General features: G+C 44.6%; 1 protein-coding gene across 3 annotated transcripts in view; it reads left to right on the plus strand.

Moving 5' to 3' along the window:
• The first annotated feature begins 1,495 nt into the window (after window positions 1-1,495).
• Window positions 1,496-18,302, plus strand: part of Susd4 (sushi domain containing 4) — a 126,769-nt gene continuing 109,962 nt past the window's right edge. The window contains exons 1-2 of one of the 3 annotated variants that reach the window (XM_076873151.1): window positions 1,496-1,522; window positions 3,340-3,519. In XM_076873151.1, the coding sequence (XP_076729266.1) occupies window positions 3,375-3,519 (145 nt within the window). In that variant the 5' untranslated portion in view covers window positions 1,496-1,522; window positions 3,340-3,374. Of the gene's footprint in view, window positions 1,523-1,565; window positions 1,654-2,452; window positions 2,757-3,339; window positions 3,520-18,302 lie in introns of those variants that run through there. The other 2 variants (XM_076873150.1, XM_076873149.1) reach the window with 2 other exon arrangements.

The raw sequence follows: 18,302 nt of genomic DNA on the forward strand, positions 1-18,302 counted from the left end.
CAAAATCATAGAATTTGGAGGGAAATGGATGGCATTAGAGCAGATTATGCTAAGTGAAGCTAGCCAATCCCTTAAAAACAAATGCCAAAAGTCTTCTTTGATATAAGGAGAGTAACTAAGAACAGAGTAGGCATGAAGAGCATGAGAAGAAGATTAACATTAAACAGGGATGAGAGGTGGGAGGGAAAGGGAGAGAGAAGGGAAATTGCATGTAAATGGAAGGAGACCCTCAGGGGTATACAAAATTACATACAAGAGGAAGTGAGGGGAAAGGGGGAAAAATATAAGGGGGAGAAATGAATTACAGTAGAGGGGGTAGAGAGAGAAGAGGGGAGGGGGGAGGGGGGATAGTAGAGGATAGGAAAGGCAGCAGAATACAACAGACACCAGAATGGCAATATGTAAATCAATGGTTGTGCAACTGATGTGATTCTGCAATCTGTATACGGGGTAAAAATGGGAGTTCATATCCCACTTGAATCAAAGTGTGAAATATGATATATCAAGAACTATGTAATGTTTTGAACAACCTACAATAAAAATTAATTAAAAAAAATTAGAGGCATTCCATTTAGCTGTGTGAATCAAGACCAGAGAGGCAGAACTAGTAGTAGGTACAAGTTTCTGGAGGGTAGATTTCAGCTTCCTTAAGAATATTGGTGCTTCGTTTGTGTACAATGAACCAAAATGAATTCTGCTGTGATGTATAACTAATTAGAACAAATTTAAAAAATTAAAAATTAAAAATATTATTGGATGAGGCTGGATGACCACTTTTTAGAAACATCAGAGAGGAGACCAAGCGTAGATGCCATTTTGGACCAGATAAACTTGGATGTTCCTTTCCATCTTGACATTTTATTAGTACTTAAGATATATCTCTTTTGATTGTAAAACACACACCTGGTCAACAAATATTTTTGAGCTTTGTGGATTTGATATCTGTTAAAATGAGGTAGAAAATTCATTGAGAAAAAAATTGAAAAATTATTCAATCTGCAGAGGACCATCTCAGAATATCGGAAACATGGAAAAACGCCCGACTAAAATTTTGGAGCCCTGAAGTACAAGCTTTATCAGGAATGCACTTGTGCTAGAGCCAAAATTTTAAACTTATTCTGTGCAAAGCTGTCATCTCAATTTTACAAATCGGAAAAAGAAAATACTGAGCTTGATTTATCTACTAAAGGCTAATCTATCCTGCAAGAATTTGTTAAAATTACTCTCAGTAAGAGTCGACACGGTAAAAGCTGTAATTTCCCAACTATCATCAGTGAGATTTTTGAGAAAGTCGATAGAAGCACGGGATGATTTGGTAGCTATACCAGAAACATGGTTTTCATATCCACAAATTGCTACAGAATAATTCGAGTGCCACTGGTTCTAAAGTGCTGCCGGCCAGCACCACCTCATTAGCTCACACGCACCCCTTAATCTTCGCGGCCGCAACGAGGGCCCTAGGAGCCTAGCCTGCAGAGGGAGGCCTATCCTGGGAAGGACCGGCAGGCGGCCAGGGCTAGTGGTGAGTGAGCACTGAACCCGCTGTTAGCTGAGCAAAGCGCGCAGGGATCGCCAGCCAGGAGAGCTCTCTCCTTTGGGGGCTAGGAGGACAAACAGCCCCCAGAACTCTTAGGTTCCGATTCACAGCCCCAGGTACCCAACCTTTTGCTTTGGCACCCAGCACGTCCCGCCTCCCTGGGAGAGCGCCTCCTAAGCCAAGATCCGGAGAGATCAGTGTATCCCAAGACAGGCGCTGAGTCCTGGCTCACAACGCCTGCAGCTGGCAAAAGAGAAAACACCATGGTGCGGGGGAGGAACAGAGTGTCTCGGCGGCCTCGGGTTGTCCTACTGGCTCTGAGGAGACACGCAGAACCTCCGCGGAGGTGGGTGGGGGTGGGGTGGGGTGTAAGGCCGGGGACGAAAAGGCTTTAGCAATTGACGCCTTCTGCTCCGCCCCTTTCAAGTTATAACCCGGTCGGAGTGAGACTCTTGGGGTGGGGACTGGAGGGCAGTGTCGGGACTCCTCGGCATAGAGCCACCTCCACGGCCGCAGTCTAAAGAGCTAGCGCTCTCACGCGCAGCGCAGCGCGCTGGGGCCACCAGAGGCCGTGCGGAGGCCGCGGCGGGCACAGTGGCTCGCGCATCATCTGGGCAGCTGGCCGCGGTCCAGCCCCTGGAGACACGCGACAGGCCTCTGTGTGTGTGAGAGAAAGCGAGCGAGCGAGCGAGAGCTACTGCCTAGCGACTCGCGCCCCGACAGGTGCAGGCGCGCCAGCTTCCCATTGGTCGCGGCGGCGGCGGCGGGCCCCTTCCCCCTCCCCGCCCTCCGCCGGACCCCCTCCCCCGCCGCGGCGCCGGCTCCATTCGTGGAGGCGCGCGGCCGCCAGCGCGCGCACCCGGCCGCGCGTCCCTCGCCCCGTCTCCGCCCCCTCCCCCTTTCCGCGCCTCCGCCGCGCGCTCGCGAGCTCAGGTAGCGGGCGCGCGGGAGCCTCCCCGGGGGCGCGCGGCCGGCTGCAGTACCCCCCAGGCCACCCCCACTCCCGCGGGCTCCGGGGATACTGGGGAGGGAGCGCGCGGGCTGCAGGCGGGGGGCGCTGGAGCCGGGTGCTGCCGTCGCCGCTGCCGCCGCCGCCGCCGAGGCTTCCGTCTTGCTCGCTCGCGCAGCGGCGGCAGCAGAGGTCGCGCACAGATGCGGGTTAGACTGGCGGGGGGAGGAGGCGGAGGAGGGAAGGAAGCTGCATGCATGAGACCCACAGGTAAGACCTGGAGCCCGGAAAGGGCTTTCCAGTTCGGGGAGGCGCACGCAGGCCGGGCAGGGGGAGTTTGTGTCCTGTTCTGCTCCCCAAGGGAGGAATTTTTTGACAGCGCAATCTCATTGGGGACTAGGGCAGTAGGACCCTCCCGATCCCAGGGTAAACCAGAGAAGTAGCTGGGGGGAGTCGGTGCCACATTGTGAGATTCCTAAGAGTGAAATGGTTAGGCCCGGGGAAAAGTGTTTTCTCAGCCCCTAGACGCTAGAAGGCTTTAGACTTTCCTGTCATGGTCACAGCCGCTGAATCCCGGGGACCGGCGCAGAGCCAATGTGCGCTAACCCCTGCTCTCCCTCCCCTCCTCCATCCCTCCCGCACGCGCAGCATCCCACGGCGGCTGTTACTCAGTGTACCCTGCGCTGGGGGCGGCGGGGAGATCTCGCCGTGGGAAAGGGGGCGGGGGTCTTGCGGGGGTGAACTGGGATGGAGCCCGCGCAGCTGAGGCGCCGGGTCCCAGGGCCGAAGAGTGGGAGCGTGGCCCAGAGCTCCAGCAGCCCGGGGTATTGTCGTGTTCCGCTCGTGGTTGCAGACTCTTGCAAGCTGGATGCCCTCTGTGGATGAAAGATGTATCATGGAATGAACCCGAGCAATGGAGATGGATTTCTAGAGCAGCAGCAGCAGCAGCAGCCTCAGTCCCCCCAGAGACTCTTGGCAGTGATCCTGTGGTTTCAGCTGGCGCTGTGCTTTGGCCCTGCACAGCTCACGGGTGGTGAGTGACCCCGCTGTGACCAGAGGGCCTGGGATGGCCATGGCCGGGCAGGGAGGGGAGCCACATTGGCAGGACAGCCCCGCTGCACATGCCCGCCCTCACCCTGTACATCCAGACTTCAGAGATGCCTGAGAAACCCAAGGATTCCTGTGCCCCAGCCTCAGACCTACCCTTTATTCAAAACGCCTGGAGTTCCCAGAAAATTCCTCTGTGGAACCCGCACAGGTTCACACACCCACATTCTGTCTGGAGCTTCCCAGCAGCAGCCCAGCCTGGCTTCTCTGAAGAAAGAATAATAAAGTCTGATCCATTATTCTCACTTTGAGAGAAAGAAGTATGTGTTGCGGGGGAGGGGAAGTGGTGTATTTGTGGACCTTTGACCCTTATGCATGCCCTCAACAGACAGAGGTCAGGTTTCATCCTCTGGATTTAGTCAGAGTTACAAGATCCATCTTTGGAAATGTAAAAGGTCTGAAAACATGGCCAGACAGGCTGAAGGACAGGTTTATTTGAAAGTTAACTTTCTCCTTCTTCAGAAAGTAGTGTGTTCAAGCATGTTTGCATGTTGGGGGTGGGAAGGGGATGCAGAGCTTTTTCTTCTGGAAGATTGCTTAGTTCATCTAGGTCTGATTTACAGGGGGAAGCAAGTCAAGTGCTCTTCTATAAAGTGGAAGTTTGCTGAAATAAAATTGATAGCCTCAGTCTCTGTAGGCGGATAATCTATAACATACTTGGGTTTGAGGGACAGGGCTATCTTTTGGTTGTGGTAGAGGAAGACAAATGGAGTTCCTGTCTGAATTTCAGAGCCTAAGCGTGTCCCTGCCACCCCTACTTACTGCTGTCCATCATTGCTGTTCATTCCAAATTTTTGCTGAGGGCGTGCTGATGTGGATGTTAAAAGGACAGAACTGTGTTTCCAGAGCCCGAAATACTATTAATATGTGATTAAATTATTGCCGATTGAAAAACAAGTATTGCTTGGTATAAATAAACCATTCATGTGTTTGAAAATATTGCTGTTTAAGAGAATCCAAAGATGAAGATGGAAAAAATGAATGAAAAATTAGCCAAAGTGGTGGGGGGAGAATAGCAAATTGGTCCCTAATTCAGGCATTCCATTAAGATGTGTGAAAGATACCTGGAACCTTAAAGTGTTTGTTGTGATGTGCACATCTGTCAGAATTAGGGAGAAAGTATTTGCTTTGGATATGGACCTGGTTTTTGTTTTGTTTTGTTTAGTTTTATCAAGAAGTAATTTTTTAAAAATAGAAATATCTCTGAGACAGGCATCCTTTTCATAGAGGACAAGGTCCAGTGTGAGGTCAGACCAGTTTCTGTGTAGTCTGCCAGGGCTCTGGTCAGAGCTTCTGCCCTGCCCTGAACACTTAACTACCTCTGCTTCACTGGCAAGTAGAAATCAAGGGACAGGACACCAATGGGCAGGACTGGGCCATTTCCCCCTCTCCTCTTCTCTTGCCTTTCAGTTCTAACTTTCAGTCCTTCCAACTAGGTCCACATGATTTACCCTCTTCCTGGTTGATGTCTCTCATGTAGATAGATGACAGATTAATTAATCAGAATTTATCTATGTATGTCTTGTTATTGGATGTGTGAGGTCTGAGCACAGCCTGGATTTAAAGATTATGATCTTGGTTCCTCCCATTTGTATTTATTACACTTCCTTAGGACCCAGGGCAGAGCATGCCCTTCAGACTCTCCACTTACCTGTGTAGTCCATAGGGAGGTTCTTCCCCCACCCCCCAACCCCCAGAGAGGAGTAGATTAAGCAAAGAGATTCAGACCCTTGGAAAAGAAAGTGTGAATAAGAGCTGTCTTTTACGTCCCAAGTTCAGATCTTTCCCTTTAGGGAAAGGCTGGCCAGTAGCCTTGTTTCACCATGAACTTCTTTGGGCAGAGAGTATAATTTGTTGAAGAATGTTTATCATTTTAGAATTCCTCTATGAATAAATACTTTGGACAGAGAAGGGTGGTAGGGGACATTCTATGGAGTTCACTAAACAGAGATTTTCTTTCTTAGGAAAGAAACCCACCTGAGGTGTCCAGGATCACAATAAAAGCAGTGTTACTTTAGCTCTAGACCTATGCTCCCCCAAATTTAATGTGCACACAAGTCACCTGGGATCTGATTCCATTGGTCAGCTGGGGTGGGGACTGAGATTCTACATTTCTAATAAGCTTCCAGGTGAAGCAGTTCCTACTGGTCCCCAAACCATTCTTTGATTAGCAATGCTTTAGACTAAGACATTCCTTAAGTAAGTTGCTTCTGATTCCTTGCCATCATTCTCAATTACCAAATGCAAATGGCCTGTGAGGGAGCAGAAGTCTCACCCCAATATCTAATCTTTTGGTGATACACAGAACTGAAAATCAGCCCTCAGAGAGTGCTTTCTTTTTTTTATCCACAAAAGGTACATATTTAATAGACCCTGTTCTGAAATGTGGATTTTCATTTTTGATTGCTTTCAATGGAAAAGGAGTACCACAATAGTCTCAGCTAGGAGGGAGAAAAGCATGTGCCCAATACAAGTTTTACAGAAAGAGCTTGAACTAGAAAGGGAGAAATTGAGAAAATAATGAGAAAAAGGAAAAGGCTGGGGGGAGAACTCCATCAAAACCAAAATGCTTTGCCCTAGAAATTCAATTTTCTGAGCCTTTTGAGAGTTTTCACGGGCTTGGCTTGACTTGAAGTGACTTCTAGGTAACTCTCTTCAGGTTGTCTTTTCTGAGTTAAGAAGAAGGGCCCTCCTTTGGGGCCATTAAAACCACATACCCCGAGAGGACTTTTACTAGGTTTATAGGGAGGTACAGGACATGGCTGTTTCCACATTCTGGAACCTTTTCTTCTTATGCCCCAGTTAACCTTTCCAGAAGATATCTGGTTTTGAGTGGTTCCCTGTATAGTCACCCAGGTTTAGAGGATGGGAGCTAAGAGCTAGCTCCTTGAAGGTGAATTTCCTGTTACCAGGAGCTCAAGCTGGGCTCTGATACTTGATAGCTTGGGGTCTTGGGTCTTAGGAGCTTCAGTTTCTTCATCTATAAAATGAGGACTATGATATCTATCTTAATGACAATGATGTGAGAGATGGAGATCTTGTAGGTACTCAGTAAATTCAGGAAGTAGTAGGGAGGAATTGTACATCATGTTCTTTTTACCTAGAAGACCCCTCCCTTACACTTCATTTCCCACCCCATCCCCAGAAAACAAATTTTTCTTGCCATGCTGTCTTTCTTATTTCCCTGGTCATTAAATTCTGCCCTTACCTGGACTCCCGTTGCCCTAGGTTATCATCTTCTATCATAGTATCGTCTCGTCTACTAGACCATAAGCCCACTGAGAACAAGAACTTTGACTCAATTCATTTCTATGTCCCAGGCACCCAGCACAGCATCTGATTCATAGTAAATGCTCAGCTAATATTGGTTGAAAGCAAGAAAAAAAATTTTCCAAATTACTACCATACCATCTAGGAAATAATTTCTTGGGTGGGTTACAAATGTGTAAAAGTTTCATAGTAGTTGAGGCCACCTCCAATTGTAGGTTTTCTAGGTTGGAGGTTGGTGAAAACATTAGGAAATGTCCCAGAGAAGGAGTAGCACTTAGGATGAGATGACTGGAACATCTCAGGGGCAGGCATCTTGTACATTGATGGGGATGTGGTTATGTGCCTGAACTCTACAGGAAATAGTTTAGTTGGGTTAATCTACAACATAGTCTACTTATAGGGAATAGTAGAGTAGAAGGAAAAATAGGTTTCAGCCTTATTATAAGGGTCCTGGAAGTCCCAATGAGGAACTTGCATGCCACGTAGCAGGCACTATGGGACCCACTGAAGAATGTAGAGAAGGAGCATAATATCAGGTGAGCTGTGTTTATACTTTCTCTGCTTCCAAGCCTCCAACTTGGGGCAAGCCACTAGTCTGGCTGCCCTCTCTGCACTCCCGAGTCATGGTTCTAGTGTGGCTGGATTAAGCTTCTTGAGATCTCATTTGGGTCATGGGGCCACAGCATTGAGCTATGTATCTACTGGTGGGAACAAATGCCTTCTGACTGACTGATGGTTTGTAGATGTGAGTGTCTTGGAGTTTTATTGAGAAAAATTTTCTTACATGACAGAGTGCAAAAATCCATGAATTTAAACTGCGCTTAACTCAGTCTGTAAACAAAGTCCCAGCTCCTGAAACTCTAAAGCATATTTCTTCAACAAAAGGTTGCCTTCATGTAAGCAGCATGGAAACTCTTTCAGTTTATCCACAGGATGAAATATGAAAGCTTTTGGGGGCAAAAGAAGGATTTCATATAACAAGGAGCAAATCTCTCATCTCAGAGACCTTGAGAGGCAAGACAGAGAATCAGTGGTTCTTTAATTCCTGAGAGTAATGACAAGTGTAGGTAAAGCTCCTTTTCTAGTAAATATTGATTAGGAACATGAAGAAAAACACCTATGTTATTCTTTTCTTGGTTTCAGAGACATATTTCCAAAGCTTCAGATGGAAGCTCTGGTGTAGAACCAGGGGTCCGTAATCTTTAAAGAATGGATATAGCTGTGTGTTGAGCTTTTGCCACTAAATGGCTCCACGGTTTTTGGCAGGTTAGGTAACTTCTCCTTGACTCAATTTCTTCCCCATCACTAGCATTCTTTGGTTCTGTGATAATAGAAGTCCCTGCTTACCTGCACTTTTGTTTTCCATGGTTTCAGTAACCAGCCATCAGAGCAGTCTGAAACTATTCTATAGAAAATTCTAGAAATAAGCAATTCATACATTTTAAAATGCATGCCATTCTGAGGAGTGGGATGAAATCTCATGCCATCCTGCTCTGACCTTCCTGATATGAATCATTCTTTTGTACAGAGTACAAAAGATATTTTGAGAGAGAGACATGACATTCACATAACTTTTATTATAGTATAACATTGTAATTTCTCTCTTTTATTAATAGTGACTGCCACTAGTCTCTTACTGTGCCTAATTTATAAATTAAATGTTATCACAGGAATGTTTAGGAAAAGACATAGTGCAGTGTACATGGGGTTTGGTACTATCCGTGGTTTCAGATATCCATAAGGGGACTGGCAACTTATCCTCATAAGAGGAATTGATGGGTTCTGAACTCTGAGTAAAGGCAGGATGTCTTTTTTTTCCCCTCATCTATCCTTTCATCTGTAGTTGTATGCCCTGGGGATATACAGAGAAAGGGGACTCAGTTCTTGCTCCAGAGGAAATATACAAGTAAGAAGGAGTCAGTGTCTTCTCAAAAGTTTAAATGTAAAAGGCTTGCCCAAAATTACATTTTATATATATATATATATATATATATATATATATATATATATATATATATTAAATTCAACTTAAAATCTAGTGTTATTTATTGAAACCAATGAGAAAAGTGATTTTGCAGCCTGCTTCTCTTTATCTTTGCCTTGTTTTGAAATCTCATTTGGTATTTGATAATTGAAAAAGTCATACATAGCAATGATAGGTCTGAATAGGTCCCTGGAATTAATGCCTCTGAATTGAGTGAAGAAGGGGGCAAAAACAAAAAAAAAGGCTGATTTGTTTACAAACAGTCACATTTCAACAGGACCCACCACAACCTCTAGGACAGATATAGAAGATGCATCATATACAATATTTTTTTTCTATTTATTGGTCTATTCTTATAAGAACTATTGCTAACCAGGGAAGACTGGGAAAAGATGTGACATAATTTTAAACTGGCCCATATCTGAGTGATTGATAAAAGTTTCCAAATCATTAATAACACTAATTGCAAACATTTAGAAAATGCTTAGTGTCATTTTCCACACTTCAATTATGTTAACTCATTTAGTTTCTCGGGTAGATATTGTTATTTATCCTTACTTTATAGAAAAGGAACCCGAGGCATGGAAAGATTAGTCCACTTGTCCACAGTCATCTGGCTATTAACTGAGACACCATGACCCAGGCTATCTTTGTTATTACAGTCTTTGTTTTAGCATGCCCACACATGGAAATTCCAATCCCTAAATACCCGCCCTCTCATGTTATCAAGTTTGACTCAAACATGTCTCTTAAAACTGCAGTTATCAAATATTTTGAAACTTTTGCCATCTCCCCTCTGATATAAGGGAACTCCTTTGTGTTGTGACCAGAATGAAAGCATACCAGCAAGTGAACAACAAAATTGCACAACCTGGGGCAAAGTGAAGGCCAGAGTGCTTGCCCTTGGGCTCTGAATGGAGGAAGGTAAGGGACCAGAATCCTGTGAAAGTGGTTCCTGTGGGATGTTTGAGGAAGGTGGTCAGACAGAGCATGCCCTGATTCTTACCTGCTCTGAGAGGCCAAGTGTGAGTAAGTAAATGGTTGGTCTCTTGGGCCCTCCATTACTGATATTTCCATCCCTTTCTGATGATTCTCTGGGCTGTTTATGGCTCCCAGGGTGATATCTTTCCTGGACTGCTGCTTTTCCATGCAACCTGGTCGAGCCCTAACAATATGTTAGCTAATATATGCTTGAAGTGTTACTATTTGTCTAATGTTTAATTTTCTTAACACATTAAGATAGAAGATTTTGACTATTTTCTTCCCCTCCTCCTCCTCCTCCTCCTCTTCCTCCTTCTTCTTCCTCTCTCTCTCCCTCCATCCCTCCCTCTCAATCTTAAGAGATATCCTCAGTGAAGTTGCTCTTCCAGGTTCTGAACATGGTCATACAAGGCTAGAGTAGGAGTTAGGCCTATTAGCAAGACTTTCCTCTTTGCAATTCTTGGCCAGGCTTTAAACATGTCTTTTCAGTTGTATGATGTAGATGATAATCTAGCTGGTATATATTAAAAAGTAAAAGAAAAATGATATCTGAGGCTTGTGAGCCTGAATAATAATTTCCCTGCAAGATTAAGTTTGAAGTAAGAATCGGACGTGATTGTTCATGAGATCTCAAAGTCACTCATTCTGCTGTGCAGGGTACTGTGTTTGATGGTATGAGCTTGAGATGCTGTGTTTTAGGGAAGAATTTAGCCATCTTTTTTCTTCTTAAGAAAAAAGATGACTAGGCTACTCTAAGAGAAGGAATTATCCACTCAAGAAGAAAAACAAATAGAAATAATTAAGTGAGTTGCTCACAAACTGGAATTAAAAGTACATTTTAGAATAGCTTCTTAATAGGGAGTATTGTAATTGCTTTATTAATCTTAAAGAAGGTAAACTAGAAACATCAGAGAAGTCAAACAAAAATAATTCTTGACATTTATTTGGAAATGACAATAAACTTGGGAGCTCTGTAGTGGGTGAGCTTCCACTGATTCCACTGTGGGGCAGAGGCACGTGTAGGCCCCAGCGGGTCAGGGCCTATCTGTGGGCATGGGTGTGAATGAATCTGTGTATGTGACTGTGTTCCCAGGCTGCAGGAATGGAGTTTGGTTCTTAAAAGTGAGAAGAGTTGCAGAGCCCAGTAAACTTGATCACTGATCACGTCATCATTATCCCAATAAATTGAACTAAAGTTCAAGAGAGAGGATGAGTAAGGGTGAGGATCTTTGGAAATAAAGGTTCTACTTGGCTGTCTCCTGTTTCTGTTGAAATCAGTGTCTTTAATCTCCTGAAATTACCAGCATGGAAGAAGAGCTGAATAAGGAAGGTTACTCGTGCACTATATTCTTTTTTTCTGAGAGTAACAAAATACAAAAAGACTTTATTTCTTGGGCTCAATTACATTTATAAAAGATATATGTGGTTGAATTGGGTGAACCAGTTAGAGGGACAATCTATCAAGAAAAAGGTAAAATACATTCTTACAGTAGACTTCTTAGCATTGGTGTGTGCATAATACTATGGTTGTCAAATTCAAGTTCTCTACAGGAAGACCTTTTTTGAAACTTAAACTCAGAAGTTTCTGATTTTTATCCATAACGTAAACAACGGGATCTGCTTATTTTGTAGAAATGTGATCTGTTTTTTTTTAAATTTTTTATTTGTTTTAATTAGTTACACATGACAGTACAATGACCTTGACATTCATACATTTGAATCAGATGGGATATAATTTCTCATTTTTCTGAGTGTACAGGTTGCAGAATCACATTGGTCATGCAGTGACATATACACACACAGTAATAATAATGTCTATTTCATTCTACTATCCTTCCTATTCCGCCATCCCCTCCCCTCCCCTCCCATCACTTCTCTCTACCTAATGTAAGGTAATGCTATTCTTTTTTCTTTTTTAGAGGATTAATCTTATGAGAGGTTCTCAATGGTCCTTTTAGTTGGCTTCTGTTAACTAACTGAGTCCTAATGATCTAATTCAAGGATGCATTTTAAATTAACAATTTTGTTTTGGCGGGGGACACATCTGCAAATTTAGGTTATGGTATGACAGAGCATATTCAATGGCTGATGGGGGTGACCTCTGTGTTTAAATTGTACTTAAACAAAATGGGGAAATAGTCTTTTAGAAGCTTGCAGAGCCGTACAGTTCTGAATGGGTATGTGACCTTTAAACAGCTCATGCAGATTTTTTTCCCTTTGGATTGTAAATGAAGGACCAGATATTTTCCCTATCATCCTTCTGGTCTACACCATTTACTTTTAATAATAACTTGATGGATATGTTTTAATTTCTTGAGGTAAAGAATGGAAGATATGTATGGTCTTATAGGGAGCAGAGCCAGTTTTCCTTGCTACTGTATTAGCAGGCTGAGTGATGGTGACCTCTTTGCTGTTTCAGTTTCATTAGCTGGGAAAAGGGGCCAATACTGGGACCTTCTTTGGCTGTTGTGAGGATAAAATGCATTAAAAGGGGGATGCATCATCATAACTATATAAGGTATCAATATCATGTAAAACAAACTGACAGTGAATGTTTGCTATAGTCATGGTGCGGAAGGTAGCCCTGCCAAGAGCTTTCATTGTCCTGCAAGGACCTAGCATAATAAATACACACGAATACCAAGTGGCACAGGCCCAGATAGATGTGTGCTGCAGGCGTTCACCAGGTAGCCACTGATCCTGGGTCCCAGTAGTCCCATAGGATCTACCACCATGAGATGGTTTAGTAGGTAGAGACTTATTTTGGAGAGTCTTGGGACAAGGGAGGAGTAAGGGAAAGCTTACCAACAAAGATGACATTTGAACCAGGTCTTGAATAATAAAATAATTCTCCAGGCAGAGAAGTTGGGAGGTAGTTTTTGTTTTTTGTTTTTTTTTCCAGGAGAAAGGATAAAGTCAACAGAGACTCAGAATGAGAAAGAATATGTACTGAAGACAAGGAATAGCTCAGGGCAGCTTTAGTAAAGGACAGATTAAGCAGAAAGAAGAGACAGGAAGGGCAAGTTGGGCCCGCATGCCCAGCTAACCACAATGCTTATGAACTTGAATGGTACACACTGAGCAACTGGGAGCCTACAAAATATGCCTTTAGGGGCATGACGTGATCCATTCTTTGTTTTAGAAAGCAACTTTTTAGCAATGTGGAAGATGGAGAAGCAGAGAGATTTTTGCTCATTAAATATTTATCATGCCTTTATCAGAGTCTAGGTGGAGGATACCATGGGAAACAAAACAGAGTCCTGCCCTCTGAAAATTTATATTCTTTTGAGGGCCAGTGAGGAAACGATTGCATTAACCCAGGAGGGACATGCCAAGGGCTTTAACTAGAGAGGAATAAATGGAGAAAAGAGATGCAAAGAGAATTATCTAAGGCCAGACAGCTGGCTGGACGTGGGGTTGGAGGAAGAGGAAGAGCCATTATTAGCAGAGCCCCAGCAGTGGTGGTTTGGAGGAGAAGCTAATGAGTTCATCTTGGATGAGGAGGCTTGCCTTGCCTGCAGGACATATATTTGAGCACCATCTGTCCATTAGGCATTGAAAACTCAGTTTGGTACACAGGAGAGAAATTGGGCTGGAGATGGAGATGTGAGTGTCATCTGTGTTGGGAAGGCTGCAAGAGGGATCCGGCTTTTCCAAGAAGAGAGTGTGGAATGAGCAAAGAAGAGAATGTGAGGACAGAGCCCAGGAAGCAGCCACAGTGAAGGAGAAGCTGGCAAGGAGCTGAGGAGTTGTGGTGCTAATCTGTACTGATAATAACAACTTTTTAAAAAAAACCAACCATGCTTGGTTCTGGCTATTAATTGCTCCTATGATTTTGGGGCAGAAAACTTTTTTTTTTAATGTTACTATTGGCATAATGTTTGGGTAATCTGAATTCTATCTAGGTGTCCATATCAACTGCACAGAAAGTCAACAGGGCCAGGAGGGAGAAAGGCTGTGATTAGTGGGATAGAGAATCAGCATAGAGATGTCTGAAGCTCAACTGCAGACGAGCCGGGGAATTTCTTGGTCTTTGCTGGGAGGACAAAACTAAGAGGAGAACCTGAGTTCAACAGAGTCCCTGGGTGACTGTGTGTCTGTGTTTCCTTAGACACCTGAGTGTCTAAGTGCGGTGATGTGGTGATGGGTCACTTCATCTGTTGCTGCTCCTTTCCCCGTCCTCCTAGACTCCTGGGAATTTTTTTGTACTCCGTGCTCTGGATGCAGGTCCTTCTGCTATAAATTCCAGAGCAACCCTCTCCTCGGGTCCTTCAAAGATTCAGTATTCCCTAGCTATCAGTTATCTTCAAAGGTAAGATTGCCAGAGAGTGATCGTTCTGTCACCCTACCCTTGTGACCAGCTCTGTCACCTCTGAAGCAATTCACTTAACCTCTCCATGCTTTGGTTTCTTCCTCTGTAAATCCAGGGCAATGAGGCTCCTTTCTTTGCACTTCACAGGGGTGTGAGATGTGCAGGTGTACAGGAGGTATGTCAGAAGGCATTTGATAAATACAAAACAGTGATTCCTGCCTGTCTGGAGAGAGGCATCTCTCTACTGTGCCTAGGGCCATTTTTGCCTTTTGCCTCCCTGAGTACAGAAGGAGGGTGAGGGATGCTCTGTGCAGCATGTAAACGTGTGGGTCCTGACCCCGTGAAAGCTCATTTTGTGTGGACATGATGTCAGGCAGCTGGAGGAGCTGTTTTGCTGCAAAATGGGATGTGCCGGTCTGTGCTTGGTCCCCGCTGCTGGCGTGTTCACTGAATAAGTTGCGTCTGGAGAAGGAGAAGGTCCTTGTGCCATTGAGAGGAACTTCTCAATAGCTGTTGGCCCAAGCCCAGTCGGCTTTTTTTTTTTTTTTTTTTTTTTTTGTGTGTGTGTGTGTGTGTGCATTCACAGAAGCCTCAGGAAAACTAAATTAAACACGGGAGGCAAGCAAGCAATTCATTATAGGATTTGCAGTGGTTCGGAGGGAGGAATTGCTCCAGGTGCCTCTAGCTTTGCCTCTCCCTCATCTGGCATGGTACATGAGGTCGGAAGGGTATGGGCATGGTGGGTCAGCCCCTACTGGCTCAGGTAGGACAGTGGGATGAATCAGGAATTGCCACAGAAGGGCTGACTGCCTGTCTTTGTGGAATGCCTCCTCTCACCTTCAGCTGCACGGTGTCTGACTCTTAGGGATCTTCTTCTTAGCTTTGCATGTTGGATGCTGCTTCTGGCATTTGTGGGCTGGAGATCTAGGGATTCCTCAGCCTTTGTGGAAATCATAGGAAATCCTCTGTGTTCTAGTGTCAGAGCACTTCAGGAAAGCAGCCTGTTAGCCTGGTGTGGGTGTGGGTGTGGGGGTGCACCTCACTAAGGCCTCTACTCAGCACCTCACTGTCCTCAGACCTTTGTCATGTATGGACTCCTGAAATGCGAGGGTCTGATTTGGAGAAGGGTTTCTTCAAATGCAACCTGATCTATGGGCTTTGGCTTAATAGCAGAGGGTCTTGTATGGCTTTCTGAGGTAGCAGGGCATTTATCTACCCTTGAGAGTGTTTTTGCTGAAATTCTACTCTTGCCATTTTCATTTACATGGAAATGAGTCCACAGAGATCCTGCCCTTTGTCATCTCCAGATGAAGGAAGACCTAGTTATTCCGAAGCTCCAGAAATGTACAGAGTATCTAAAACTGTCTTGTCTCTGTAGCAGCGGCCTTTGCATCTTGGGTGGAGAACTGCAGCCACACTCAAGGGCAGATTCCTGTTGGTCTGTTGCTCCTGCTGCTGTTCCAATTGTTCTTTACTAGGTGTCTCCATGCATTGTGGTTACCAGGATCTCCAATCAAAGGCAGAACCAATTGCTGATCTCTGCCTTCATGACTGTATAGCTTGGGTACCTCACATCTCCGAAGTGCCTTGGTCTTCTCACAGTGGCATTTTCTTTAGTGCCTGCTGTGTTAGTGTTGTGACGTGACATAAGCTAACTTCCATGAAAATTAGCCAGACGTGCAGGTATACAGGATGTAGTGTCAGAAATCATCTGAAAGATACCAAATGGTGATTCCTGCCTGTCTGGAGAGAGGCATCTCTCTACAGCCTAGGGCCATTTTTGCCTTCTGCCTCCCTGAGTACAGAAAGGAGAGTGATTGAACCAAGCCCGTTGCTTCTTGGGCCTTCAATTTAAATTGGAAGGATTTTTTTTTTCAGTACAGTTCCTGATTAAGAGATATATGCTTTCATAAAGTTGGAGAACAAAAAGACCACAAACTCAGAGTCGGAAAAGAAAGGTGATGCTCTAAAGATGGTCCATTGACCTGGAAAAACTAGGATGGGGCAAATTTCAAATTAGTGCTTCTGGTCCCCTTGACACCCTGTGCTCCAAGAGATGGCATTGCTCTTTCCTCCTTAACACAGCTGTCCCTGAGCCCGGATGCCTCTCCATCCCCTTTCTCCCATCTGGATCCTTCTTCTCTCCTATGAGGCAACTTCTGTCACTTCCATAGACTTCTGTGATGTCTCAGATGGTCCCTAGCCTCTCCAGCTCCACGAAATCTGTTCTCAGAACTCTCAGAGCAACAGAGTCATGGAGCATTGAGCCAAGGGAACCATGGGAGTGGCCTGGGTTTGCACGGAGTCCCTTGCTCCCTCATAGGATCTTTCTGGGGTAGAGGCTGAGGGAACCTGGCTGAGTAGCTGCCTATGGATCTACCAGCTTCCTCCTGTGTACTTGCTCAACATGCTGTCCCTCCTTGCATTCTTTTACCAACACACGAGAACTCTGCATGTACTCTAGCCAGATTGTTGAAAAGATGAAGAAAAAGAAGGTTCCTGTCACCTGTGTGACAAATTGAAGTAGTCACTAAGAACAAGAGGTCTGGGGTCAGACATTCCCCCATCCTGGGATGGAATCCCAGCTCTCCTCCTTGATGACTTGATGTGTGTGGCAAATGACTTGTCTCTGTCTCAGTAAAATGGGGATAATGTTATGCATCCATGTTGTAAAACTGTCGAAAGGATTAAATAACTGAATATATCTATATGGATGGCCTGTAGTAACATTTCGATAAATGTTGACTGTTGGAATCTTTAGTATCAGCATCATTAGGCTCCTTATTTAGAGCATCCATGACTGATTATCTTTTTTCCATTGGACTGTGCTCTTTGTGTTCTAGATTTCTGTCGACATTTGTCTACTGCGTAATGCATGCTGGGAGAAGGACTAGGAGAACAAACCCTGATGTCAGACTCCACAATGATATTACAAGTTCCAGGAGGACAGGCACTAGACTTTCTCTCAAAGCACAGCACATGTGCCCAGACCCAGTCGCATGTTGGTAGCTTGATCAAAGGGTGGAAGGACTCTGCAGCTGGGTTTGACAGCCAAGGCCTGCTGCTGCATTCATAAAAGATATTGTTGAGTGATACATTTTATTATTTTGAATTCTCCCTCTTTCTCTTCTTTCTTCTGACATCTAAGTCAGATAGCAACAGTGGCTGCTGGAATGGGCAGGAAGGACAATGACATCTGGCTTGCTCTTGAGCCTTGTTCTGTTTTTGTGAATGGCAGAACTGTGGATGTGGAGTTTTTACTTACTCCCATGAGGGTAGAATCATGGCTCTTGCTCATAAGAATGAAAAAGTGAGGGAGTCTTTTCATCTTTATATCTTTATCCACTCTTTTATTTACTCAACAAGAACTTATTGAGTACTTATTATATGCAAGGACCAAATAAGATACAACACTGGCCCTCCAGGCGTGCAAGTCTGTCTGAGACACTATCCAAGTCACCTTGGGCTACCATAAAAAAATACCACAGACTGGATGGCTTAAACAACAGAAATTTATTTTCTTGTAGTTTTGGAGGTCGGGAGTCTATAATTAAGGTGCTGTCAGAGTTGGGTTCTGCTGGGGGCTCCTTCCTGGCTTGCAGACAGCTGCCTCCTCAATGTATCTTCACATGGACTTCCCTTGGTGTGTGTTCAGGGTAGGAAGCAGGAGAGAGAAATTTCTGATGTCTCTTCTAAGGAGGATACTAACTAATGGGATTGGGGCCCCACCTTAGGACTTCATTAACATTATTACCTCTTAATGGCTATATCTCCAATTATAGTCATATTGGTGGTTAAAGCTTCAATATATGAATTTTGTGGGACACACTCCAGTTCTTAGAAGATACCAAAGGAAGACATACGTTAATTCTGGTACAAGCTGCTATGAGGACTCAGAGCTCTTATCCCAGCCAGGGGGAAATCTGGGAGGGCTTCCATGAAGAAGTGGTACCAGCGCTCCATTCTAAAGCAATTGGATGAAGAAAGAGAAGGAAAAGCAATATGAGCAAAGGTATTGCTACATAGAACTGCCAGTGTGCATATGTGTTGGTGGTGGGTAGAATGACTGAAAGCCATTTACTTATTCATGAATTTCACTAAGTCATTCACCAAACATTTCCTAAGGTTTACTCTGCATGTAGACACTGATGGTGGATTCCAA

Source organism: Callospermophilus lateralis, chromosome 13 (assembly GCF_048772815.1).
Source record: "Callospermophilus lateralis isolate mCalLat2 chromosome 13, mCalLat2.hap1, whole genome shotgun sequence".
Classification (NCBI taxonomy): Eukaryota; Metazoa; Chordata; class Mammalia; order Rodentia; family Sciuridae; genus Callospermophilus; species Callospermophilus lateralis.